Source organism: Varroa destructor, unplaced genomic scaffold (genome assembly GCF_002443255.2).
Source record: "Varroa destructor unplaced genomic scaffold, Vdes_3.0 BEIS01000001.1, whole genome shotgun sequence".
Taxonomy (NCBI): domain Eukaryota; kingdom Metazoa; phylum Arthropoda; class Arachnida; order Mesostigmata; family Varroidae; genus Varroa; species Varroa destructor.
In genome coordinates, this window is record NW_019211454.1 from 67,048,053 (window position 1) to 67,076,015 (window position 27,963).

Sequence of the window (27,963 nt, forward strand, 5' to 3'; positions counted from 1 at the left end):
TGGCTCTTCATTTATCTGATTAAAGCCTAAAAGGAAGATATTTCTCGTCAAGAAAATAATTCTAAAAACAAAACTTGACAAGATAGATATGCTTCAAGCATAAGACGAGCATGGCAGTCAGTTCTGCGCTCACGTGTTATAGCTTATTGGAATAAGAAATGGATGGGATTTTTATCTCAAATATGACTTCGATTTGATTGACACTTGGTTTGAGGTGCTTCATGACTTTGGGCTTTGGAGTATTTTTAGATTTCGCTATTACGGAAGCAGTGAGAGGTGCGCGTGACCGCATAACCCCACAGGTTTCATATCTGTCTTTTAAATGCAATATTGCCCTCCCTTAACTCACAGTAATTTCAAGCGACCCAGATTCTCAAAATATGGATTACTAAAAGCAGCGTTCAATATTGCCGTGTAAATATCCTTTTTTAATACAGTTCAAGTGATTATTACCTTTGATCTAGACCAGTCAATTTGTAATTCTGAGCACTACTTCGACAGGTTCGGCCTCAGCTCTAAGTGTGTTTAAAAACGCTGTTAAAGAGAATTGGCTAACGAATATCCCTGTTTTTTATTGGTTGCCTTAATATGAAAAACTCTGAGAGATCAAAGCTTCTAATTTCGGCTGCTGTTCATCATCATGGATGGATGTTCGATGTACTTCTCGAACCGTAAACCTAATTTAGAGTTAGAGCAAATACAGAGCGAAATTAAAAATGAGCCATCAGCAACTTAAAAAATGTTTCCTCTTCGAGACTTGAATTTTATACCAGTAATGAGAACCATACCTTTGAGAAACTGAATATTTGTATTTGAGCATCTGGTTATGCTGTTTGGTGTTTATGCGGAACAGGACTAGTCAGCAATCCGTTTTCTTAATATAATTTAGAGTAGATTCAATATACGTTGAATGTAAATAAAGTTAGACTGAACTTTTTCGACCATATCGATTGCGTTTGTTTTGTCATACACTTCTTTGTGTGGGTGTGCACGTCTTAGACAGGACGAATTACGCTTGTTGTGCTAACTACCGCATTTAGATAAATATCATCATTTGTAGAATAAGAACTTTTTCAATTCCATCAGCAGCTCGTAAACGTGCTCTAAAGAAACATATGCCAATAATAAGATGGATAGGCAACTGTTATATCTCCAAACTGAGACTGGCTGGTACACATTCGCTACTTCAAGTTTCATTACTACTAATTATTTCCTGATTGAACAGCTGTTTGATACAAAAATCCTATCTCACACGTTTTCGTAAGATTTTCCTGCGCATCAGAATTCCAGCACTATCGTAATAAACGAAAATCCACCTTATGAGTTTTTCAGAGACAACTACGATGTATATCAATGCAATCAGTTTATTTATTTTCTCTGCGCGTACGTTTGATATGATTCTGTAGTGCCCCGTGGTTAAAGCGACGCGAAACACTCATAGGAAAGTCTCATTCCATATACAACTAAAGGCTTAAGTAATTTCGTAAAGATATTCTATAAAACTTCTTGTTGATAACAAAAATTGCGTTTCGGATAGACTGAATGATTTAAACGCGTTGCTGCCCCGCGAATGATGTCAACTACGGGGCAATTTCGGTTTCAATCGCTAATCCATTACAAGACTGATTAAAACCTACGGCATTGTTGCAGAATTTCCCATTTCAAGATCTGCATAGATTTATTTCCCTTTACTATTGTTTTTCTTTATTACCTATTCAACTATGTTACCAGTCAGCCTTGCCTAGATACTTTGCCTTTCGTAATACATTTGCTTCACCTCCAATGTCCAGATAGAGGCTTGGTTCTCTAACACTGTAGATAATTATGCTCTTCTGTTATTCTTTGTTTTTGTCTTTTACGTCAGCACTTTCACGCTCTTTTTGTCATTCGCTTCAGCGTGTTTTTTGCCGAATAGGTTTTTTCTAATGAAGATAAAATGCCTTCAGCTGACAAATAGATTGCATTGATCTTGCAGTTACTTCGCTGATCTTTAGACGATTCTTAAAACGTGCTGAGTTCCACTTTTTCGGTACTGCCATTGAGCATTGCATCATAAAGCGGTGCGTGTCTACTACACCATCGCAAAGACCCATAAATTGGCCGTATTGCATATGAGCCACTGCTTTTAGATATTCCGTCAATATCATGATTATATATTGTTGCCCGTACGGACAAATAAATTCTGTCCATTACAACAACAAGCACCTGCTTTAAAACTATGGTCTAACGACCTATCCCATATTGTGCGTTTAAATCTATCGCATGGCTATAACCATTTACACAATTGTTTACCGTATAACCAGTTAATTGTGGATTCCAAGTAAGCACAACTGACTCGTTCTTCACAAGTCTTAGATGTAATCCCCGTTTGCTTAACGTAGAATTTGTTACTTAAATTACGTCCACTAGCACTTGCCAACCAATGATGATTCCTGCAAACTTCGCGTTTCATTCTCAGCACATTTCAAAAGTGTCAATCGTTTTCAACGTTATGGAAATCTTTTTTAGATTACATTTTTTTGCGCTGCGGATTATTTGAAAAGGTTTTCTGAGTCACTTTTTTTTATCCGCTGATTTGCAGTTAAAACGAGTTTCGGCAATAAAGTGGTACCGCTAAAGACAATTAATACGTCCTCTTGACTTCGAGACAATCGGGGCACTCGGGCCAACACACATGACTCATAGTTTAAATCGTCCTTATGTTGGTACGTAGATAAAGCGCCTCCGTCTACAGGTTATGTAATGTTTTAATTTTCTTTTGTGCTGCCCGCCGAATTTACTGTCAAAAAGTGCCGACAAATCTGATCCATCCTGTTTACGTCAATTGCTTTATGTGTAACTAGACAAAATAGTCACAACTATCGGCTCTTTTTGACAAGAAAAAGTAACGTTAACGCAGTGAAAAACAATATTTCTTCTAAAAATTTGATGCTATTTATCTCACTGTTACATTAACCCTACTAATATTTCGCTTTAGCTTGTTTTCTTTAAACATATGATCTAAATTCGTTTTGGACTTATTTGGATCACTGTTGCGATACAGTTTTAGGTGGTTTTAGATAAGTATGTTTTATTATTTCGTCATTCCTACTGCGTTGTATACCGTTGGTGGAGCCTGAACCAGCAATACGTGGCTTTCTTACCTAGGGTCTCAGGTTTTTGATAAAATCACTCTTTATGATCGTAATCTAAGTTTATCTAGGGTTCTATGGCATTTGAATATAAAATTAGTTCATTTCCTTTATACACTCGAACGAATCACGTATAATTAAGCTTTGGTTGCAGCTGTTTTTCCCTAGTAATTAAATCACTTTTATTCCACATAACGCTGATAGCGAATTTGTAACTTAGGGCCTTTTCCGTTACACTTTAGTTTTAAAATCACAAACATTTTTCACTTAGGATTTACAGACTGTATATTGAGCGAACGCAAGGTGTAGCTAGATCTGTCTATTTAATTCGTCATATCGTGCATTTTTTTTTCGTTTGAGTTTTTTCTGGTTCCTACTGAATTCTATTATTGTATTGCTATTCTAAAATTAAGGCGATTAATATGCTTTCTGCTTTAAGTTGTTCCATTTAGCGCTGTCCTATTTAGGGAGTCCTATCGATCTAAGTGTTGGAAGGGTATGGTGTCCTAGCCGCGTTTTGGACAGTGTGGCCGTATTTTAAGGAGATAATCATGTTTAAAGGTCGGGAAAGGCGGTAGCAAATTGGGATACGTAGCTTTGCTTCATCCTGCTATTTACAACGGTTAGCAATGTGAGGCCTATCCATTACTATGATTTTCATTGTTAGGGTATTCCTCGTTTCGGTGTGGCATGAGGAGAAGGCACGTCATTTTAGTCTTTATCGCGTATATGTGAAGATTAATTTTGGTACACAGGATTGAACTAATGTCTGGTAAACTTAACCATTTCCGTTAGTTTAGTTAATAAACATGAGCAACCTACTTGAAGATTCTGAAATTCGCGGTACTGAACCCTGATCACTTGAATGGTGAGCGGTCACGCTACTCTTACGCCATTTCTAAGAGATTTCCGTGTCAAGCTATATTGCTGCCTAGTTGCAACGGATCGTATCATTCATCGCCGATGAACGGGCATAATACTTCAATTTTGCAGTTATCAAATGCTGTGGATATCAAATGCTCATTTTTGCACATGGCGTAGATTACGAAAGATCATCCTAAAATTCTTCTTTCACTTTCTAGGATAGTATTTCTGCATTAACTTTTATTGGCAACTAAATATTTTCAAGTGATCTTGGCTATTAGGTTTTGTAAACTTAACATAAAAATGTCCTACAAGTGCCAGTATTTGTCAGTCAAGAGGTGAGTCTAAAAGTTACAAAATCACATTTTCTCTTAAACGTCACGACATTGAACCAAGTCTTATAGAAGGGGTGACGAAAACTGAAGTGACATTCTGAAATTAGCTGTGTCATTTCCGGGGGGTAAGGATACCGTTATGTTAATAATGTACTAATTGGTCGCTCGATGATACAAGAACACGTTGTGATAACAACCGATTCGTGGGAAATAGGTAGTAGGCTCTTCGGGATCATTGCGCCAGAATCATTCCGGAATAACTCGCACAGTAGATGGGTGGTAACACCGATGGAAACGACGGTGATATAACGATAGCATAACTTCCCGCAATAACAACGAAACAAGAATAAGCGAACTGCTCTATACCGGCAGCGATCTTCACGTGTTGGTTCACCGCGGCGGCTCATTTGCTCCTCGCAGCGCGATAATCTTTCCCACAAAATGCCCTCTCCCGCACTTGTTCGCGGTCGGATCTTCGCCGTCTTTATGACGGATATCGGTCGACGGCAAACACTAACCCGAATAGACAAGGTTTCGACAAGACCAGGTGCCGCAAGCGTTGTTTGTGCTCTTCACAAGTGCAAAAATTCGGTTCGGGCATTTATAGCGGTGAACTGACCCGAAGGAAAAATCTTTTTCGACAAACGAGAGATTCGGTGTGCAACAGGTGAAGTGGTGATTGCCCTTTGGATAAAATTGTATAACGCTTATCAATAAAGGAGGAACGTAGTGCCCACAACGGAGAATAGAACAAAAACCTGCTTGTGCAATTGAGGCCGAACGATAGCTGCGACGACTTTACTGTTATTGTTCTAGAATGGAGATAGTAGATAAGGGACATTTAATTGTGTATTTTTAGACCCCTAATCGGATACTATAGTTGTACGTCCATTCTAAACGTTCCCCGTATACGCTCTCTGGATAGAAGAACACAAGGGGGCAGATTGCGCGCCTTAGCAATGTAAGTCAAGGTTCTAGGAAAAGCAATGCATAGTTGAAATGGAATAGTTTCGGCCAGAAGCAATTTCATCATATGTGATCGATTACGGTGCTGTTCAGTGAACGACAAGTTCTTTATATACACACAAATATTCATGAAACACTATCGTTTCACTATTTCGTTTGTTTATTCTCTAAGGAGAGTTTTTGTCTGTCTCATTGTTCAAAGCAGTTCTATCAGTTATTTCATCTGTAAAATCGACGCATATTCTATCTCAAAGTACTAGAAGAAGGGGTATTCTATTCTAGCAAAAAAAGCTTAGTTACAGTAATCTGATGAATGTAACGTCACAGGTACCTCGCTCTCGTGCAAGAATATTTTTGTCTTTTTTCTTATTGTTTTTAGAAAGCTCATAGTAGTCAACGCAGGTTGAAGCAAGGAACGAGATGAAAAAGCATTTCGATGAACAGACGCAAAAAAAAATAAAGTTCTCTTGAATCGTTCGTTGCTTGTATAATAAAAACAAATGTTAATCATTGACACATTATGGCCAACACTTCGAGTTGACCCTGTTGTCTACGAAACTGTAGTAATTCGTAAAAGACTATTAAAGTTACGTGAACGGATTGACTAGGTCGTGACAAACAGATTCGAAGTGTTTGCTTACGTTTGGAAAGTTCTATGTATATTCGAATATTTTTCAACATTCGATATTTTATACACCACAAATTAATTCAAATCGTCTTTCAAAACTTTTGACTGTAGAGGAAAAAGCTCGAAAAAAAAATAGTTCTGCGTTACCTCTCGCTAATGCATTGTTCCCCCTAGGTAAGACCCCCTAGGTAGGTCTGTTCAAAGAGCTACAGGCCTAACAGCAACATCTACGGCAGGTAAAATTTTACAAAACGAAGTTGTTGACGGGCAGCTTTGTCATATACTGTTCCCGCTCTAAAAAAAGACCGTGCTCCTCTTGCATGGCTCCTTCGACAGAATATACCCTGCATTCCTCTCGAATTATTGCCGTGATAATGGACTGCCATGATCCGAAAGAAGCGTCATGGATTAAGGAGGAACCAACTTGATAGTGTCGGATAGTGTGGGACTCTGCTGCTGTTGTTGATGATTTCCTTTTCAATCCAAACAGAAAATTTTGCTAGGCAACAACGCGTCGACTACGAACAGTACAACAGGAAATGCTACCCGAAAATACGTATTTAACCGAAGTATGCTTTTTTCAGCCCTGTGTGTTCAGCACTTTATTATTATAAGATGAAAGCACTAATTTTATTACATACTCACTGGTTTCTTTTCAGAGAGATACTTATTACCAGACATTGTTGTGCTGTTTGATTTAAAAAGAAACACATGAGCATATTCTATGGTGTTATGAGATGAAAACTGTGTTTGATAATTAAAGCGTTATGTTCAATACTACGAGTCAAGCTTCATCAATACTATAGTAACTACTAAATAGAAACTAATTTATGTTGATGGAAATTGACATTGGGAAGCCCACTAGTATTGATAAAAAAGAGTTAATTTTCTATCATTATTTTGCCTACCGAGCCCCAAATACGCGTTGACACTTATTTGTTTTTTATGTTTGAGACATTTATCACCACCAGTACGGTTCTTCTGTTTTTCTCCGCACGTCTTATACAATATATACATTTCCACTTACAAAACTCGAGATACCATTTCCCTGAAATGTATCTTTTATTAAGTAAAAAGTTTATACGTTGTCAGTAGGCCGGCATTTACCAACATACAAGTACTTTCTTGGACAAGCACAGTTTAGGTTATGGCAGTGAGTGGGCTTTTTCGCCCACTTATTTGAGCTTAAGTCTCATGGTAAAGTTTGTCCGTAGACACACGTTTTATTGCTCTACAAGAACGAAGTCATCACCTGCAAGTTCTGTTTACACCACGCCATAGAAATGTATCTCAGATATGAGCTAAACACCCATAAGGCAATTCAAAGCTAAAGCCTAACGCATATATTATAGTTTTCACGGGGAGGCCATATTTTTGTGTAGATAAATAAAGCTGAATTGCAATTGGAGCAAACAACACAAATAACCAGCTTTTTATCGGTTGTTACTCATGTTCACGATCAATTGGGATCTGTTTGTTCTGAAGTTACTTACGGAGAGGGTATTATGGCAGTACAGCTTGTATTTTCAGAACGGAAGTAGCTCTTCTATTCATCCTTTTTGCCCCTTTTTTTTTTACGAAGAGGATGAATTTTAGCGCCGACCTAGTTTCTAAGAGGCGGCAGTCGGGCAATTTTTTTTTTAATGAAAACGGATATTCTGTTGCTACTACGTCACGTATTACACTTTTTAATCGCATTACCGCCATAATTATGATTTTTAGACACCTCCTTAACGAGTCTCACCCGCATATGCGAGCGTAGTAGGGATGTTCGTACGGAGAAACAATTATGCCAGCATGGGAACTGGGCTGCACGGCCAGCGTAATGTCCAAATGGCCCAATGGTCTGACAGAATTCCGGCCTGAGCTATTTACAATCGATACTGATTAAAATTTAAATAATATACCTTCTCAGCAAATGGAAAACAGCGTTAAAATAGACTAAAAATGCCTGTGCTATTCACGCAGTCAAGAAAGCTTCGTGACTAATGAAGAAGCGAATGATGTTTCCGGTTGTTCTAATGTTGTCTTTATCTCGACTGATTGTGATATGCAAACGAGATTACCCCCAGAAGAGGGTTTTTGCAGACGGTAAAGGACAACGATGAAGTCCGACCCTGAGTGCTAAGAAAGTACATTCTACATGCTTGTCCCTTATTGACTGAACTTTGCCATTAATTGCACTAAAAATGGACAGAAAAACCGAGAGTGAGGTGAAATGTTTGCCAATACAATCTAATTGAGTGAGGTACTTGATCGGTTATTTCCCATTATCACATCATTACTTTTTGATAAGAAAGGGAAGACTGAGTCGGTATTGAAGTTTGGCGTGCTAATCGGTATGTCGATGGTCATCATGTGATAGCAGGTCACTTCTGAAAGCTAACAGGAGATTAACTGATGCATCATGAAAGACCTTTTTCGCAATTTGAGTTAACGATACGGCATATAGTGAATATAGGAACGGTACCGTTGCAGACGTATCGTCGTGCTCGGCTGAATACGGTATTCAATGTAACACAGAATTTTCGACAGCATGACCGCATGCATTATAATATCATTTATTTACTCGCCTGCATGTAGAATAATAATACACACACATAATAGTACGCTATACTCAAGATGCTAGGAGCAGTGCTTCCTTTCAAAACAATCACTACGGCTTTTCGAATCTTCAACCGTCGCATAAATTTGTGCATACGCATACGTTTTTTTTTAAGCATACACATACGACTGGGCTTATCATACGCCTCTATACATTAAATGAAGCACGAACAAGTCGGAAAATTGCACGCAGGTGCAGTGAATATATCTTAAATATACTTCTGAAAGAAATTCACATATACCATCATGAGAGAGAAACAATCGATTCTCAAGAGAACGTAATGGGAAAACGTTCAGTTCTACCCTTAATCTATACGTGTCTCCGCATTTAATCCGTTACCCAAAAACTGAGTTGACCAGAATCCCGTAAGATTTCGTGTCAATACGATGGTAGACTACTTACTTTGCTATTGACGAAATTCGCTATCGGAAAGAAGAGGGTAACGTCTACTAGTACTGCACTCTTTCTGACATTGCTAGAGACTACTCAAGGTCCCGTTGTTTATATTTTTTAGATGTATAAAGTGAGCACTGGACAGACTATCTTAGTCTCTGATTTAATAGGCCATTTTGAATTGCCAACCTTTCGGTATCTGCAACGAGATAATTCAGGATGCGTACATTTCCCATACGCATTCCTTTCAGCCATTTGAACGTAACTGATACGTAATGTAGATTTAACTATCGATCAAACGTAATATAACAGACCAATAACGGATACTTGCTCGTATCCGTTATTGCTCGGATAAAAAAACAAGTACGTTATGTAGATATGTAAGAGATATCTAACCTTCGGAAACCGCTAAGCGTTACCACACTGTTCTTGCTTAACGTCCGTCAAAAAAAATTGTCCGCCGTGCGTGTTCATTTCGTTTGTCACGTTATATTATCTCAACATATTCTGATGAGATTCGCGCATTTAACGGAACGTTTCAGCTATGGCCAAACAGAAAGCGAATAAACGTACTTATTCTCTCCGAGATTTTTCTATTTTTCCAACGCGAGAATTTTGCTATACGACAAACGGCCGAAACAGTCATGATGCGCTCGTTAAAAGGTCCATCTGAATTTCACAGTTAGAATATCATAATTTTCTTTTTTTCGAGCCAGCTATTATCCCTTCCCGTCTGATATTCCAATAAAAATTCGTTATAGACTCGCATAACAATCAGCGCCACAGCCGGCAAAAAAAAACCGTTACGTTGCATTCAAACTAGCGAATACTCGTTCCATGTAGAGATCTTCGAAAAATGGCAAGAGCGAAGACCGGCGGCCAATCCATATCGAATGCCGACTAGATATGGGGCAATCCATTACCGCTGTGCACTTCTTCCGACGACGCATGTATAGACTTCTGAACTTTGACCCGCGTGTACACTTGAATTCCTTCCTTTAGAGTCAAGCATGCGTCCTCACTTTACGGAAGACCCTTCAGGTAAAAACACGATTCCAGCCGAATGCGAGATTACTTTTTTGGAACACAGAACACGCATCGCTATGGCTTAAGCTGGAGAGTAGTTATCATTGCTCCGATTGCTTTCAACCGAGTGTCGCAGATGCTGCTCCACACGCGACGAAACACGCGACCATTTTTTACGTCCACATACGCTGTTATCCTACATAGACATATCTTCGTGTTTCGAGCCCTCTATAACTAATTCATCGTTTATCGAGTCTGTATTATAAGAACCTGTGTATACAACGAAATTTTAGTTAATTTGTCTCAAATAGCTTTGTACCTTTTTCTACGTAGTGTTGCATTCGTTTCATTTATGTCGGACTTCGCAGCACACATAGATCTTAGAGGAATGAACGTCACACGGAACATGGGATGATTCATTTAATAAACCTATTTCGAAACTCTGACACTTTGCGGGATTGTACGTAGAATAATTAGGTTTCGCACCGAAGCAGGCTGGCGTTTCACCGACGATTTCTCCGGGCGACTGATGCCGGCTTTATTGTAGGTGTTTTATCTGTTGCACTCACTTCGAATCACTGAATGTGCCTTAGCGTGTGCGTGTGTTTTAGTTTAAGGTAAAACTAAGCCTTGGACCCTGATCAGCACGCTCCGATGCTTTGTAATTTGTCGAGCACAATAGCGCTTTGGCAAGACTTAGAGGCTCGCGTTCGCGCCAAGCGCATCTCAGCTCTTCTTGCAGCTTCGAAACCGAAGTGAGCTGAACGGACCCCCAAACTGAGTCCCCGCTTCAAGGGAGCAGCCGTTCGGATTTAAGTGATAACAGCAGACGCTGGCTGTCTGACGCCATTTAACATTCGGGATGGCCGTCCCATTCCACTAAGCGGAACTTGTTCTACCCAGAATTTTCATACACACGAAGAAATGTCGTTGAATCTACATCATAGAACGCGCCAGATAGAAAGTGTTCTTGTTACCGAGAAAAATTCAATAGAAACCTCAGTGAAAAGAGAAGAGTGCAACGTCCTGCGTCAATATCGAACGCTATTTTTTTATACAAAAAATCTTCATTATCTTTATTAGCGTCCAACGCAGCGTTTCGTCCTACGTCTCATTTCATTTTTTGGTATTAGATTGTTTGATTTCAAATGTATGAAATAGGCCACCCTTTCTCTTTTTCACTAACCCTTTCTTAACTAAAACTGATAGATGCCTTGTTTAGGAGCGGTTATTTCAGTCTTTTCTTAAAAAAGAAAAAAGTGGTCTATTGCTAAAATGGCCAAGGTTAAATGTCGGCTTACTTAACAAAAACTTTTTACGCGCACTTAGGGTCTTAAATACTTCGTCAGCTTACACAGGGCAGAAAGCTAACTCTTTCTTATATTCAATAAAAGTTACATACTACAAAACATGCAACAATACTTCCCAACGAGATTCGTATAAACTGACGTCAGCTCTGCTTGCATGGTTGAATAAATTATATTTGAGTCTTCAATGATTACGACTTCGAAAACGTGTTGTAAATAGTCTAGCAGTTGAACGGCGCCGGGACTGTGAAGAACTTCTAGCAAAAAAGGAAACACGAATTTTGCTTCGAAAATGCTGGTCGGAGTTTTAGGCGGTGTGTCCTTACATTTATATGGACAAAAACCGATCCCACTGGTCAACTCATTGCCTGCGCTACCCAAGTCACAGTTTGAGATGTGAAAGGACATAAGATGGATAAGCGATATCTAGTTACTACAAATCTAAACACTGTATGTTAAGACCTTCGCAATTGTTTGACTAGCAGGTTCCTATGAAGTTCAGAATGTAAATGCAATATTTTTCTTTTTTTGGAAAGGCGGGAGTCGTCCCTTCGACTCTTATTTTTTTAATCGTCGAATACTTATGTTGTTATGGTTACAACGTTTTCAATTCTCCATTTAATGCGTAATTGGCTAGGGCCTCAGGCATCCTACGGTACCATTAATCGGCTCTTGAACATGGTATAAGTGGCTTCTGCGCATACTATTGTGAATCATGCTTTTAACAAAAGCAAAGTAGATTAAGGAAGATAATTCAAACGCTGTTAGATGATATATCTAAGTGTTCGCACACATCTCTCATATTATAGCCAGCACAAATCTTGTAAACATATCTTGCACAGTATAAAAAGCAAAAGTATGGGGAAGGTATCAGTTAGTAGATAGGAAATATCCGAGGAGAATCCCACACACATATATATATATATAGGAATTCTGTTCCTGGTCCCATAAGCCGTGCATAGCAACCACAGATGAGCAAGAGGGATCACTGCCTGTCCCCGAACCCAAACGGGTCCGGCGGCTCCCACGCAGTAAACAACAGCGATGTATTGCTCGATTGCCACACCGGGCATCTTGCTTTCAATAACTTTCAATGTCCCAACATGTCAGCAGCTAACGAGCCTGCCGACTCGCAGTTTCCATGGAAGCTATTATCCATAGTATGTGGGTATGGTAGTTTAACCCCAGAAAATAGAATCTATTCACTTATGCTAGCGAACGATGAAATTTCCTTCACGTTTCTGCAGTATATGAAAATGCATGGAAATAATGTGGAACTAAGTCGAACGTTTTTCTCAGTTTTTTCGTTGCTGACTAAACTTTTGTTTACCGCTGTTACTGGCTAAGCTAGGAAAGACACATGTCATTGACTCGTCAATATGATTCGAATAGTTGGTGAGGCGCTCGGGAGTTTGTGTTATGAGCATTGTCTATACGTAACTGCTAAAAACGCTTATAGCAGGGAAGGTTTAGATACGCCGTTGAATGCTGCCTGTAGCTAAATGCTGCCGACACAACAGCGTCGGCCCATATTATATCTATATTTTTTTTAGGTTGTGCCGCGCCTAAATTGATCAACGTGTTCGGGTAGGCATGACCGGACCTTCTGTCAGCTACGCATGCTTCAAAGTCCAGTTGCCACAGAACGATAGTGGTTTATTGCTGGAACGACAACAACAGAAACTTCTTTCATTAGAACTGAGGAGCAGCAACCGGTCGCACCATTGTCATAAGGTTTCGTTTGAACTCGTGAATGATAGACGCCTTATGATAAGTCTTTGCTATCGCGGACGTCGTGAATAGATTCCCCAAAATGTGTTTACTAAACATTTAATATTTTTCACCTTCTCCTCGCGGTCTTCGTAGCTCCCTAGCTTATCATTTTTGTCCATGTCGGTATGGCAAAAAGAGACCTTTCGCGCATCTGCTCCCGTGAGAACAGAGCTATAACGCGACCCCGTATAGCTTGGTTGCTGCCTTAAATGCTGCACGTAGATTGAATTCTAAGTGTTTAAAAATGAAGCTACAGGCTACAGAATAGATTTGTTTTGAATTTTCTGAGTGGCTATCGTATACAACACTTACGACGGTCTATATGATTGAGAGAATACGTGAAACTTCAATAGACACTTACGTATGCATCGGTTTCTCGTGCGTTACGAAATTATGAAATTTGGTTGTGATCCGCCTACACGGACGATGCCGTTGTAGCAGTTTTAATCTATTGCAAATCATGAATCTTTTTTTTTTTTTATTCTATGATCGTGTATCCTGTTTGCTCCATTTACCTAGAGTTTGTGTGTAAGAATCGCTTGCTCAAACTATATTTCGTGTTACTGGTGATTTTAGTGAGATCGTTATTGTTGCAACAACTATTTTCGCCAATTATTAACGCCAATTCCAGCATAAATATACGACAGAGCGTGAATCATCATCGCGAAGCTGGCTAAGCATTCGAACTGTTAGCAAAAGTGGGCAGCTGTGCCGAATACTATGGGTTGTCAATAATTGAGAGTTCATCGTGCGATTGATTGTCCGATGCCATGATTCACCCCGTCCAAGGCAAATGCCCGAGGCAAGGCTCAAACCGATGGGAAAACCTCGGGCAGACTCTCTAAATAAGCAATGTTGCAGTTTTAGACGGTGTCAGCTTCACTAAAAACCCTACGCGTTTCTAAATTCAGCCTTCGTCCCTTCTTCACGATCATTTAACGAAATGAAGATCGAGAAACCACTTCGGTTTATCCGAAGACATTTAACTAGCGCAGCGGTCGATCTCCTTACTACCTCACCTTTACGGTGGTGGAAATTCGCTCGACGCCGATCGATGATTGACACGTTGCTTGCAGAGAGCAGTTAGATATACGGCACATGCCGTATCGATACACTTGAGCACCCCATTACGAGACCTCACTTTCATTAGAAACAACTATAACTCTATATTTTATTTCTGCCGCGAGTTTTCTTTTTTTTTTTTTCGGTAAATTCTATATGTTTAATTTATTTCAAAATCAATAAAAACATGGACAATTGTTCAGATCAGATACGAGTAGAATGATATTGTGATCCACATTCAAAAGGATAGACTATATTCTCTGGTCAGTCGGTGATGAGCAACGATAAAGGGTCAATGAAACAACCAATTCTGCCGAAACGTTCCCGCTGGTAACAGCTAACGGGCTCTATGTTTGAGATCTGACAATAGATACATTTTGTTTTGTGTTAGGGACATCTGTTCGTAGCAGTGATTAACAGCAGTTCTGATCGCAAAATTAGATTTATTTATTTAGTCCCAAGGCAAACACTAGTTTTCTCTGGCTAAGCCCATAACTTATAATGCTAATTGGGTGTACTGCATATTTATTGCGGATTCATTTGTCGACTGGATCTAATTACGTAGTTACTTAACTATTTTTTTTTTTTTTTTGTTTCAGTAGCTCTCTTTCTATGATCGTATTCGACGGTCAATTGAATATTGATAGAAATTTGGAAGACAAGTGAATCACCTGCTGTCGTTATCAGCTGCAAGCAGCCACGTTATCAGGCGAGCAGAAAGCGAACGCTTGCTGGGAACGAGACTAGCTTCGCTAAACAGCAGCGTACAAACTCGACGCTGACACACGCTTCTTCTTAGCACAGCCGATTGATGAATCTACCTTCCATTTTTGCGTTTTTTTTTTTTTATCACTGCTGTTGTATAGTTGTTATGCGTTACGTGTAGAACAGCCCTTGTTTGAGCAGTACAATAATCCAAATGTCTTGGGCGTCACAAGTGTGCGTATGCGACGAGCTGCTTTTCTGTGCATAACGATAACTATTAATATTTTTCACTGATCTGATAACAACAACAGAAATTAATTTACAACGAAATTCTATAAACTAAGTGTCATTTTATCAATGAATTGATTACACGATTTGAGGCGTCCGGAGTAACAAAAATATCTAAAATTTAAATAAAAAAATTAAAATTAGAAAAAAAAAAAGAGATATGCATTGCCGGTAAATGCACTCTTGTTTTGAAATAATGTCGTTATTTGAACCAGATATCAGACCTGTTTGTGTTGTATAAATGTGTTGATCTTCGGCGTTATTAATTAAATATTTTAGTTAATAATGAACATTTTCATTTTTAAACTGAGGACTCTGTATAACTAATCTGTCCAAGCCACCTATCGTTACCTATTGTTGATAAGTCGTATGTACCATACTTTAGTTACGCTGCGCGAGATATGCTTGCAGCATAAACATGGACACTTTCATCAACTGTATACTTATTATGACGGCCATTTATGATTGCTATCATTATTGTTGTTTTCATAATTTCAAGCTGTTACTGACCTGTGTTCACTATGTTGCCCATACAGCATCTGTGCTTGTTGCTACTGGCATACTTGACCGTGGCATTTTTAATAAAGGAAAACAAATCAATCAATATGTAGATATCAAGTTAATTTGACGCGATCTGAACCATAAAACATTGTGAAATTGCCAAGTTACACATGTACACTGATTAGTTGTCAGCGTGCTTTCTTCATTTGTTGCCCGTCTCGTCGAATAAAGCTGCTTCACGAGCTTCGAAGAAGCACTGGCAACTGAAGAATTACTTCAGCCGAATTGACTCTGGTCTTTGCCTTTCATCGTTGCGTTTGAGTTTACTTACGGGCAAACACTCACGTTTAAGGAAGGAAGACGAGACTGCACTGAATACAGGTATGGATAGTCTGAAATGAAACTAAGGGATATTGGTTTGGCGAGATAAGTTTGCCGACTGATTTGCCAAGTAAACATAATTGCTGAGCGTGGGCGGTAGACTAAGACATACGACGTATCGATGGATCTTTCTGAACGACTGACTGCCATTGCGTGGTCCACATCGGTAAGTGGCGGGCAAAATTTGCCTTCGACATACCAGCAGTTTCTGGGCTAGACTAGCTATGCATATATGTGTGCGTCTCTTCAAGTCGATAACATTTGCCATTGTAGTATCATAATGTCGGCGCAATTTTGATTGCACGCAGACATGAAAGGACAACAATCCCTGTTCCAATAGGTAACGTAAGTGGTAATTGCTAGATAATTGTACGATGACAAATAGACGAACTAAGAGCTTTAGTCACGGCGACACTTTATCCATCTTGACGCCTTAAAAAACACGATTGTTATGATGCCAAATATTATTTTCTCTTCAGCGATATTATATGTGCCATTGCGAAATCTTGCTTATACACAAAATATTATTGTTATATCATTCGAAATTTAGTAAAAAAAAAAATTACAGTTGATTGCCAACGAAGTTCGGCACAGGCTATCATAATTCGCTGGCAGTGGTCGGCGTCACACTATGAATAAGCCAATCAGTAATACCAAATTATATTCATTTGGGCATTGTAGTAGTTTTTTTCCTTCATTTTTATTGCGTTTGTGATCGCATTCATTAGCCTATAACAACGGACGGATTGCTAACGGAAAACATCGCACGTCACGAACGTACGCATACATATACACGCTTCGTGACATACACACACGGATTCGATCGGTACACTTGACAGCTAGAAGAAGAGAGAAAACATGGCTAATCCTTTCATTAATATTAGAAACAATCGGCTATGCTTTGATCGCAATAGTAACGGAGCCAAGCGAAACGCCAATTTGACCATTAATGTTCGGTCAGTCCATCTTTGGAATGAGCAGCTATAGGCGCTTGTACAGATAGATATCCATCACTAAATCTCAGTGAGAAAAACAAGTGACGTTGTCAAAGGGGGACTATTGTTATAGATGCTTACTGCACGATACGTAAAGTAAAGACGAACTAAATTTGCTAACTGAATGAATTAACTCCTATAAGTTTCTGTTCTGCCTGAACTTACTTGTTTATGCAGGAGTCTATTTGTAGCGGACTCTTTATTGGATTAGAGTGTAAGGAAGCTAAATAAATTAACTCTAAATAACACTAACTTCGTGATGAATGCTATATTATAATCAAAAAGAGAGAGAAATAGATGCTGCAAGATAGAATAGGTCGACGCGGTTCAACCTGTGTCGACACAACATGCTCTCATGACATTTTCATAATGGTTTTACTGGTGAATCATAATGGAGAGAGGCTCCCAAGCAAGTGCAGGCGAGCAACGCCTATACGCCTCCTGAACACCAACAGATAGCGAATTAACCAACTGGGACTCGCTTAAAAAAATTTATGGGACTGCTGGCAGGAAATCAGCGGCAACGGTGAGTTGAGAGATTAAACTGCCGAACGTGAACGCCGATAAATTCTAACAATATAGATGAGGTTGTTCATTTTTGTTTGTTCCTTGCCTGTGGTTGTCAGATGACGACACACGTCTGCTCTGTAGCAGCTTTTATATTAGCATATTCATCCCCCTCGCCTTCCCCCCCGCCAGGCCAATCGTTGTTAGCCTTTTTCTGCAAAAGGAAAGCTTCAAGATACGTAGTTCGAGCTGTCGCTGTTCGACCAGTCTTTATTTTACTTTGAACTTATTAGGTGAGAGCCATTCTTGCAGAGGATTAAGTTGAGCATTTATCACGCCCTTTTTCTTAACAACACTAAAGCAGTTTGCTTTAGGTTAAAAGTAGTTCTAGCATATTCTCAGCCGTTAGACTTTTCGCGATTATGGCAGATTTGGCGATCATTTCAAAATCATTTAGAAGTACATTTTAGGTCTGTTGTTTTTCGCGTCTGTGTTTCGCTGTTATCCTGCGATAATGTAAGACGCTGGCGGCATTGCACCATGTGTCCTCGGCTCATTTATTAATAACCAGTTCATCGAAATGACAATTGATGGGGACATGGTACGCAATGGTCATTTTTTATATCTTATCTGAAGTGTTTAATTACTTTCGAGCCTATATATATATATATATATATGAGACATGGCTCCATTTTCTAGTACTGGAAAAAAATTAGTTGGAGAAATTTGAGAGTTCTAGTCCATGCCATGAGGCCGAAGGGTTTTCGTAGAACGTTCTTGCCCAGCGCTACATATAGTGTAGTCACGCAAAATCTTGAGAACTCCGGTTTTTTAGCTCATATACAAGTTTCTAGGTTTACCCATACTCAACTAAAGAGCTTCTTAAGAAAACGATATTTTTCCAACATTCTTGTGAGTCGGACAGACAGTAAATATTAGCTCAATATATAAGCATCGAGTATAAACAATCATAATAGCAGAATTTTAAACAAACGGTCAATGAAAAAACAGCCGCGCTGAATTTAAACTTTGAACAGCGTCATTACCTGCAATCTGCCTGATCAACTTCTTACTTCGCACTAGTGCTTTCTCTTGTCGCATTGCATTTACCTTGGTACAACCTCGAGTAAATTATGCGCCTCGAAAATTTTGTTCGATGTTCTCTATCTTGCCAAGCAACTTGATAACTTCTATGAAGTTGCGACTACGAAGCCGAATAGCTTTGTTTCGTTTAATTATTGTACCTACTGTAGTAGGACTTCTGTGGGAAAAGACAATAAGTTTGAACTTTTTGGCTTTTTGTAATTTCATATGTAGATATCGATACGATCCTAATAGATGACATTTTGCCGCTAAAATGTCCCGCATCACAAAAGCATTGGCCGTTGACGCTAAATATACTTGCTAATAGACGATACAATAGTAGGAGGTGGTATGTGCTAGTCTGATTTAGGCTTCGCACAAAAGCGTATCCTCCGTCAGACCCGTCCATGAGTTCCGTAAAGTCCTTAAGTATCCCAGTAAAAGGGTACAGCGAATGAAAGGGAACCTAGATCCATCAAAATCGATTAGCAATTCCTTTGAAGCCTATTGCCGATCTAGCACCAAGCTTCTGGAGCCAATTCACTGTCTAGCCATTCTATCTTAATGCAGGCGAACGCTTCATTTTATTCTCAATTTCATTCAACAGTGCCCCCAAATAGGCAGGCAGAAAATTACCGGAGAATCGACTATGTTCAGAGTCATTAAGCAAAAATCTTCGTTCATCAGTCTTAGCTGCTTCTCTGTACAAGCACACAACATTTTGTCACAAAGAAGCGTGTCAGAGCTTCATCACTAGCAGACCTTGATGCCACCTCAGTTTGATGAACCGTAAAAGCTTCTCAGCTGTATTACTGTTGCTTATAGGAATGTTGCTAGATTGCTTGGACGAAGTAGTGCTTGACCCTTCTGCTCTCGTAGCTTGGCCAGCGCCATCTCCGACTGCGGAGTCGAGAACCGGCAATGTGAGTGCCCTTACCGTGTCTGGCAACTGAAAGACAACTAGAGAAGAGTCAGAGTTGTAGTAATGGCGAAGCAACGTAACTTCTTATAGAATCAACCATGGAAGGACAAAATGGCAGAATGTCAGTGGACATTGCACTATAACGAAATCGACAACACCTTTTTATTTGCCGAAAGGACGGCAATGTGCCGAGCTCTTGTTGGTCTTGGCGTCTGTCAGTAATAAAATTTGGCTTATCAATTGGCTTTTCAAGTTTATCAGCACTCTTCTGTGCGGTAGAACGAAGCTACCCACTTATTAAGTTATCTGTGTATCATTTAATTCAGCTTTTATACTAGCACGTTTTTCTTCAGGTTCTCTGGCAGTTTGTTTATAGTCGAGGTTTACGATTCTATACTGCGAACATACTCGAACTCATATAAGGGAACAACCAAGTTCTCGTATCCAAAATGATCTCGGCTATCTCCAACAATTGTCTTGTGTGCGAGTAGCCAGATCACTTCATTCGGTGCTATGGTGCATTAATTTGTAAGTGTTAGTTATTGTAACTTATCGAGCAAATACAGTAATCACGCTACAGTTCGAGACCCAACTAAAATTGAACCCATCGTGGGTTCTAGCTGCACCACGCAGCCTTTTAAACTTTATCAGCGCTTTGCTGTTCAGTTGAACGAAGTTTAAGACATCTGCTTTTTATTTACCGCGATCTTCTTTATTGAAGGAGCCAGCGCTCAGTATGCTTCATGTTATCGACAGCCGCGGCCGACGATATGTGTCCCCGGAGGAACTGTGATACCTCTGATCGCTCCGCTTATATATCCGCTGAAACACACCTGCTTAAGACAGTTCGTGCGAAACATACTCGAAGTCAATTTCCAGCGCGTCCCGACTCATTATCAAACGTCGGTACGTAAGACACGATTCAATTCCGGTAAGATCTGCACGAATGTAACTTGACGAACACGTACAATGACGAAACAGTTCTATACTTGCACGTTCTGGTACAACAAACGGGCGTAAAGCTATGGGATAGTGCCACCCCAGTAAATGAGGGGAGGCGCGGATGCTGAAAGCCGCCACATGGGCGCAAGGGAGGACTGAGACGAGTGCAGATATGTTCGTGGATTCAGGGCAATAGGCCCTTTCGCTTCTTCGTTGGCAATAGCGACCTTAACATCGAATGGCGAGTGGGGACACGTTTTGGTAAGCGGGATATTTATACACGCCCTCATAAATGATTTCTAACTTCTGTTACATTATGTGGGGCATATAGATGTGTTAAACTTTGAATCTGATTAGCTGAATATGAATCAACCTTAAATAATAGCGTTTCGCTTTATTATTATTTGCTACTCTGCTGCTGGGTTGAGTTTTGCGTTAGAGATGCTATTAAAGGGTTTGCTTCCGACAGTTAGACCTTAATACGAAATGGCCTGCACCTGGAACTTGGCATTGAAGTATATAGATCCTGTCAAGTGTGCTAATAAAGTTTATACGCCGAGATGTACTTGCTAAGCAATCACGCAAGTGCATTACCTCGAAATAAATCATTGTGTGCTTGAAAAAATTACAACGGGCTTTATGGTAAAATTAGAGACGAAACGCATCACTACATAAAGTAAAATTAACAATCAATAAAAACACAACTAATATCAATGCTCATGTCTATACACAGATATTTATTACGACACGAAAACACATGAAGTTATGTTAAAAATCAGTGCTGAAAAGAATGGCTAACATAGATTAGGTGACCAACGTATTGAAATACCCATTATTGATATGTTATAGTCCGGCGTTGAATCTACGCTCTTGTCTATGAGCAGTTCGCGTCTAGCAACAAATCACTCTGAGAAATTTCTACAGCTCACAAGTACATAGCTAAAGTACAAAGCCTGGTTCAACTTAAGAGTTACTAGTTTTTTTAGCTCATAGGCTAATATACGAGTTTCTAGGTGGACTCGTAGCTAAAGAACTTCTTAAGGAAACGACATCTTTCGAACGTTCTTGTGAGTCGGACAGACAGTAAATATTAGCTCAATATATAAACATCGAGTATAAACAATAATAATAGCCGAATTTTAAACAAACGGTCAATGAAAAAACAGCCGCGCTGAATTTAAACTTTGAACAGCGTCATTACCTGCAATCTGCCTGATCAGCTTCTTACTTCGCACTAGTGCTTTCGGGCTGTTCTCTTGTCGCATTGCATTTAGCTTGGTACAGCCTCGTATAAATTCTACGCCTCGAACATTTAGTTTGATATTCTCTATTTTGTCAAGTAACTTGACAACTTTTACGACGTTGCGACTACGGAGCCGAGCAGATTTGTTTCGTTTATTTATTGTACCTATCGCAGTGGAACTTTTGTGGGAAAATACGATAAGTTTGAACTTTTTGGCTTTTCGTAATTTCATGTGTAGATGTAGAAGTGGTCCTAGTATATGGCATTTTTTTTGCTAAAATGTCCCGCATCACAAAAACATTGGCCGGTAACGTTAAATATACTTGCCATTAGACGTTTCAACAGTAGAAAGTGGTATGAGCTAGACTAAGCTTCGGACAAAAGCGGATCTTCTGTCAGAGCCGTCCGTGAAGGAAGTCCTCAAATGTTCTAATGAAGGGGCACGGCGGATCGAAGTTAAACGAGGGAGGCGAAAGTGCAGCAGGGTTTATCAGTAGTTCCTTTAAAAGTTATCGCCGATCTGGCACGAACATTTAGTCGTACCACTTCCATTATTGGCGCAATCTTGGAACGGTGCCTGGAGCCAATTGGTCCTCAAGCGATTCTACCATCACGTGGGTGAACGCCTTATTTCATTCACGGCTTCATAGGCCATCGTATTGTATCATCTACTAGTCTAGCAGCGTCCCTTGACAAGAAAGGAAAAAATTACTAGAGAATCGACTATTTCCAGAGTCATTAAACCAAAATATATTTTAATCTGACTTTTTTTTTTTTTTTTTTCCCCCATAAAAACACAGTTTTGTCACAAAGAAACGTATCGAACCTACATCACTAGCGGACTTTGATGCCCGCTCAATTCGATCAAGTGTGAAAGGCCTGTATTGGGTCTGATTCTAGGTCAACGAATGATGAAGTCGTGCGAGAAAATGGCGTACATACATAGGCCTTACGTTATAGGATTTAATGAATCATATCGCAACATTTAGTACAGTAACAAGCGGATCGCTGATTTGCTTTGGCGCCCACAATGTGAATAGATATGCGCGTTCCCTTGACATCTTCTATAGCGTGTCCGTTAAATTCTGTCTAATAATCTTTCTAAAGATATGGAACGCTTCTATTGATATATCATTAATCTGCGAGAATGAGCGATGCGTCAATAAAACGTCAACCGTTTAAACTGCTTTGGCCTACGCACTAACATATTTATCTAATTATGCCACTACATTGCGTTTGGCATTGTCATAAAGTCTCCAAAACGGGTTTGAGAGTTGTGCGGTTTTCGTCGCAAGGGACATTCACCTAGACGTGTGTCTTTGACGTAAAAAGAATGGGTCTTCCCTGTCGGATCATCGTATGCGTAGAGACGTTCAGCTCTAACTACGGCTCGTGATATTTCCGCTATGGTGGCAGGTTTTGCCAACGCCTAGTTTTGGCCTTCGGATCCGTCACTGTTCCCGAACGAAATCCCCTCTCTAGGCGCATCTAGTCGTTTTGTATCGGCGGAAGCGCCGCTGCACGACGATATTGACATTGGCTCTGTGGCATCATCTTATCTGTCCAGAGTCGCGTGTTTCGCGCCTGCAGCTACTCTCTGTACAAATGGGAAAGATTCAAGCTATTGTCTGTGACACATCAGCAGAACAGCATCCGCGATTTGACAACAGAATGAGTGACAGTATTGTAAAAGGTAGTATGGCCAATGTCTGTGCTGGCGTTAATAACGGGCAAAAAAAGTCGAGTTATAACGTTGACCAATGTGAACCTAGGGGGCTTTATAGATTGCATAATCTGCAATGACGACGACGATGATGATACCAAACGATCATAATGATCGTGAGATACGTCGGCAGCTGACAGTCTGCGTCTGCAGCCATTCTTGAATGAAAGTCTTGTGAACTGCATATATAATACACAACCATATCGATTTTTTATGTTTATGATATGTATGTTTACCGTTCAGATACTTATCGATCCAACTTGACTACGTTGCACAGTATATTTTTAATTAATTTTAGCTTTCCATCGATGACGTGTGATATCCGCAACTTTTAGAAAGGACACATTTCTTTTGCTCTTTTTTTTTTTTAACAGGTACCAATTTAGTAAAAAAATTTAAGAAAAAACATCCAAACTCTTACAAGGTTAACCTCTGGTCGCAAGCGAATGAACAGAGATCACTTTCTGATAGTAAGTAAGTAAGTAAGTAAGTTCAAAGTTCCTGAGTTGTAGCTTTGCAAACAAGAACTATGGCTTAATCTGAATTGGATAGATACTTTTATATCCATATACACAATGTATGTCTATGATTTATACTGCTGGGCTGAGAATACCGTTTATTGACATGTAACATTAGTTAAATACCACTGTTATTGAATGGGTGCTTGGTTTATGGTTTCTCATACGCGCTATTCGTCGGCGTGCAGGTCCAAGATTTTTCAGTCCAACATGCCATTATCTCCTACGGAGACTTTTTCAAACTATACATAGGCTACATTTAAGTTTAACGCACGCATTGCTGAAGTTGATTTCTCGTCATAGGCGAATTTGGTGCGCATAGAAGACTTGATCTTGATGACTATTAAGATCATAATGATGATAACGAATCTTACAACAATTAGTATGTATTGCTGAGCTCGGTAGGTATTCGAACTTCAGCTTCGATCTGCACTCGTATCTGAGGCATCATCCACAATCGAATCTTGCCCTGACCGTTAACTTCGATAACGGATAGTTACAGTGGAGCAAGGCAATCCATTGTTGTATTGGATACATGCAGCTCTACTATAATCATATCCATACGATTGTCGATAGGATACCTGTCGTCCGTCTTTTTACGCCAGGCAAACGCGCACTGGCCACGTAACTAAACTATCGCAAACAGGCGACAAACCGTGAACGGCGTCGCTAAAATCTATACCTGTCTACCTTTCCGCCGGGTGTAACCAGATTCGATTCTATTAGTACAGACTCATTAGGCAGCAATCGTTGCGGCCTGTTTCGAACTAGACGTAACTTTATTTGCGCATACGCTTGAAATGCGTATCCATATTTCTATTGTTGCTATACCATGACAATCAAGAAGAACGTCGACGACGAACTGATGATAGTTATCAAACTATTTATACCACAATGGCTATTATTTGTATCAAAGTTGCCTGTTTATGTTGGACTTAATTTTAACCGTGTTTAGAAACGGCACTAGTTTCCAACTAGTTGTCGAACGACCGTAAAACGTAACTTTCTGCGCTTGTTTGTGCCGAAATGATACATCGCTTGACTTCACGTGGGGTCCACCCGCCTGCTTGATCCAGCGAAGATACGCCGCCGTTCAATAGACCATCATCACCACCACCACCACCACCACCACCACCAACAATAGCAGCACACTGATGCATTTATTCTTATAAACGGGGTTTTGCTATCTTCCTGTTTCTCTTGTCTTACGTATATATAAAAATTTTCTGCATCTTTATCACCTCACCACTGGCCCTTGACATTTTTCATCTTCGTAACTTCACTAATTACTAATGAACTGCAATTGACAGCATTAGTCATATATTGTCGTTGTCCACTATTCGCGGGAAACGGGTCCTCAAGTTTCGACGTAATGGCTCCTGTGCAGCGATCAGGCTTCGCATTGGTACGGTCTTAGCTGGTGCTGGTGCTGCTGCAGCTGAAACTGACGTCCACGAAGAAGTTCTAGCGAATGCTTTTTTCATTTTACCCGTTTCCTTAGCCTAATTCAGCACGCGGCAACAGCGAATCTGAGGAACTTGACATAATCGTTTGAACAGCTGGAAAAAAGACAACAGCCCTGTTAACGTTGATAGCCATCTGCGTAGAAAATCAACGGGGATTGTCGTCGACTTCATTATGGGAAGTACACACCAAAGACGACCGCAATGTTCATAGCAGATACAGTGACGACGGCAAGTTGTAAGTAAGTGACGAGCATAAACAACTACAATGCAAGAAGGATAGTTCTACAATGATTTTAAACGTTAACAAAAATTGTAGCTAGCGACTGTCGTAGCTACCGCTACAGACGGACTCGGTATTACCTTAAACAGCGGCCATAACAACCGCAGCAGCGGCAATGGCAAAGTACGAGACTTCGAGTGGCGCCGAGCGCCGCTGCTGTTGGGGGTTGTCTGCCCGAGCGGGGGATGACGGGAATGAACGTCATGAGATGGGGCGATGACACTGCTTGAATAATTGCTTATTGTTGATGTGACCGCTGTCGTCGTTTTCTCTGCTGTCGTTGGCTAAACTTCCTGAATTTTGTTGGACATGTCGTAAATTCAAAGCCGGCACTTTTCAAACGCTGCTGATTAATAGGAAGATGAAAAAATGAAGAGTCCTGTTACTTTGTCTATTTTTGTTAGTTAGTTGATATAATTTAGCTATTCAGTGCGTTATACCATGGCTATTAAATACAGGTGTATACATAATAGGTGGGCAGCACTACTAGCCAAGTAGGTAGTTGGCCCTATTGCGGATGCACCCTGTGGCGTATTGTGTTTGCCTAGGTGCGCGTGCTACTATGTAGGCTTTAGAGCAGATTGATGAAAAGTGCCTACATTGGATCTTAATCATCTAATAAACTTAAGCAAGGCATAATTTAATCCTTAGGCTCAAAAAAATGTGTTCATGACTCCTTGGCATATCTTGCGTAATGTATAATTTGGCAAATTATGCAGAATTTATTGGATCATAGATTACAAATTCTCAGAGTAGCTATGTCATAGGCTTTTTTTGCTCGAAATGTTCTCTAGTTTGAATCAACTAACGCCGGTCGGTAAACGATCATGTGTCTATTCAGTGATCTACGATATCATAATTAAGCTGACTATTTTATAGGCTAGTAAACTGAGGCGGGTTGTAAATATTGACGCATTTCAAGAGGCTGAGTCGACCTGGCCAAAAACGAAGCGGGCCATCCAAAATATGAGTGATTTCAAATGGTTAGTAACATACATGTTCTAGACACGTTTCTTCGTCGTATTTGGACGATCTGTGTGCACCCATCAAATATGAATGCTGTGAACCATATTCAATCATTTCTGAGCCGAAATTGCAGTAATAAACTTTCGTGGCTTATAATAATAGGCTCAATAAGCATTGGTGTAGCTATCCTGCTATCATTAAATGTGATTCGAAAGTACAGGAGCGGTTTGTTAGCATCTTATCCGAGTTTGAATGACAGCAGACACTCGAACGATTGGACGGAGGCTCTCAGAAAACCGCCAAGTTCAGTGTATACGACAGGAAGCCTCCACTCGGCCTATATGCCTGGCTATATGCCAATGTTGACAGCGCCCCCTGAGCCCAAACAAGACCCACCCACAATGGCCATATTCATCGTAACTTCGGCCCAGGTACTGAGGGGCACGCCAACCTACACAATATCGCTCCAGCTATCTCAAGAAGATATTCAAAAATTACTAGAGTATATACACCTACATCCAAATAGCAGTTTATCAGATAATGTCACGCAATTCTCAAATAAGGGGCACAAATTACACGACGAGACCATGGATAATGCTCCGATGAACTACGTTCAGCTTGCGGAGCCCATAGCGCAGCTCTTCGACGACAGCGAACATGGAACAGATGGAGAGAAGCAGGAAGCTGCCAAAAATAACAAAGCTTTTTTGCTGGCCCAGGACGCTTCTTTTATACCGTACGGTCTGACATAGACAGGTTCCATATATACATGTACGTTATACGGAAAAATCACAGCCAGTAGGTTCTAGTGTAACGGAAACGATGAGTCAGTGGACGAATACACGGCATCAATCACTTACTAAAAATTATGGAACAGGGCGCATGGTATAAAGTGGCGAAGACGATCCGTACGATTCAAAATGAAAATTGTTATAGATATTTAAGAAATCGTACTAGCGTTAGCTATGAAATTGAAAGAAATAAAACTACTAGATCACACAACAAAGCGAGTGATCTAAATCAAATTATAATAGCCGACCGGCGGCAGGATGTCGTAGATTTTAGCTACTTTCGGCTGAAAAGGGCAGAGGTACAGGGCTATTTCAGACCTGTATGATCAAACAGACGTCTTGAGAAATTGCCAACAGCGAACGATGAACACGCGAAAACAGATTAATGCAGTCGTAGCATAGGATGAACGCGGTGGGCGTGTGGGGCGACGCGAAAAACGTTACATTACCCCTACATATATTATTATAACAGTTAGGGCGTCAAAAGCCAACTATTTATAGGGTCATTGCATATAGTATAATGCGCTGAATTCAGAGTTACAGCGCGCGTTTAGATCAAATA

At 40.1% G+C, this 27,963-nt stretch overlaps 1 protein-coding gene and 1 long non-coding RNA gene across 3 annotated transcripts in view; one reads left to right on the forward strand and one right to left on the reverse strand.

Annotated features, from left to right (window-relative positions):
* The first annotated feature begins 4,835 nt into the window (after window positions 1–4,835).
* Window positions 4,836–27,963, forward strand: part of LOC111247163 (uncharacterized) — a 77,832-nt gene continuing 54,704 nt past the window's right edge. The window contains exon 1 of the mRNA XM_022797827.2: window positions 4,836–5,291. Coding sequence (XP_022653562.1) covers window positions 5,290–5,291 — 2 coding nt within the window. The 5' untranslated portion in view covers window positions 4,836–5,289. The remainder of the gene's footprint in view (window positions 5,292–27,963) is intronic.
* The window catches only part of LOC147759003 (uncharacterized), a 28,317-nt gene continuing 21,467 nt past the window's right edge, over window positions 21,114–27,963 (reverse strand). Inside the window, exons 4-5 of one of the 2 annotated variants that reach the window (XR_015324026.1) lie at window positions 25,725–25,987; window positions 21,114–25,457 (exon numbers count right to left, since the gene is read on the reverse strand). This is a non-coding gene — a long non-coding RNA (uncharacterized LOC147759003). Of the gene's footprint in view, window positions 25,458–25,724; window positions 25,991–27,963 lie in introns of both variants that reach the window. The other variant, XR_015324027.1, reaches the window with a different exon arrangement.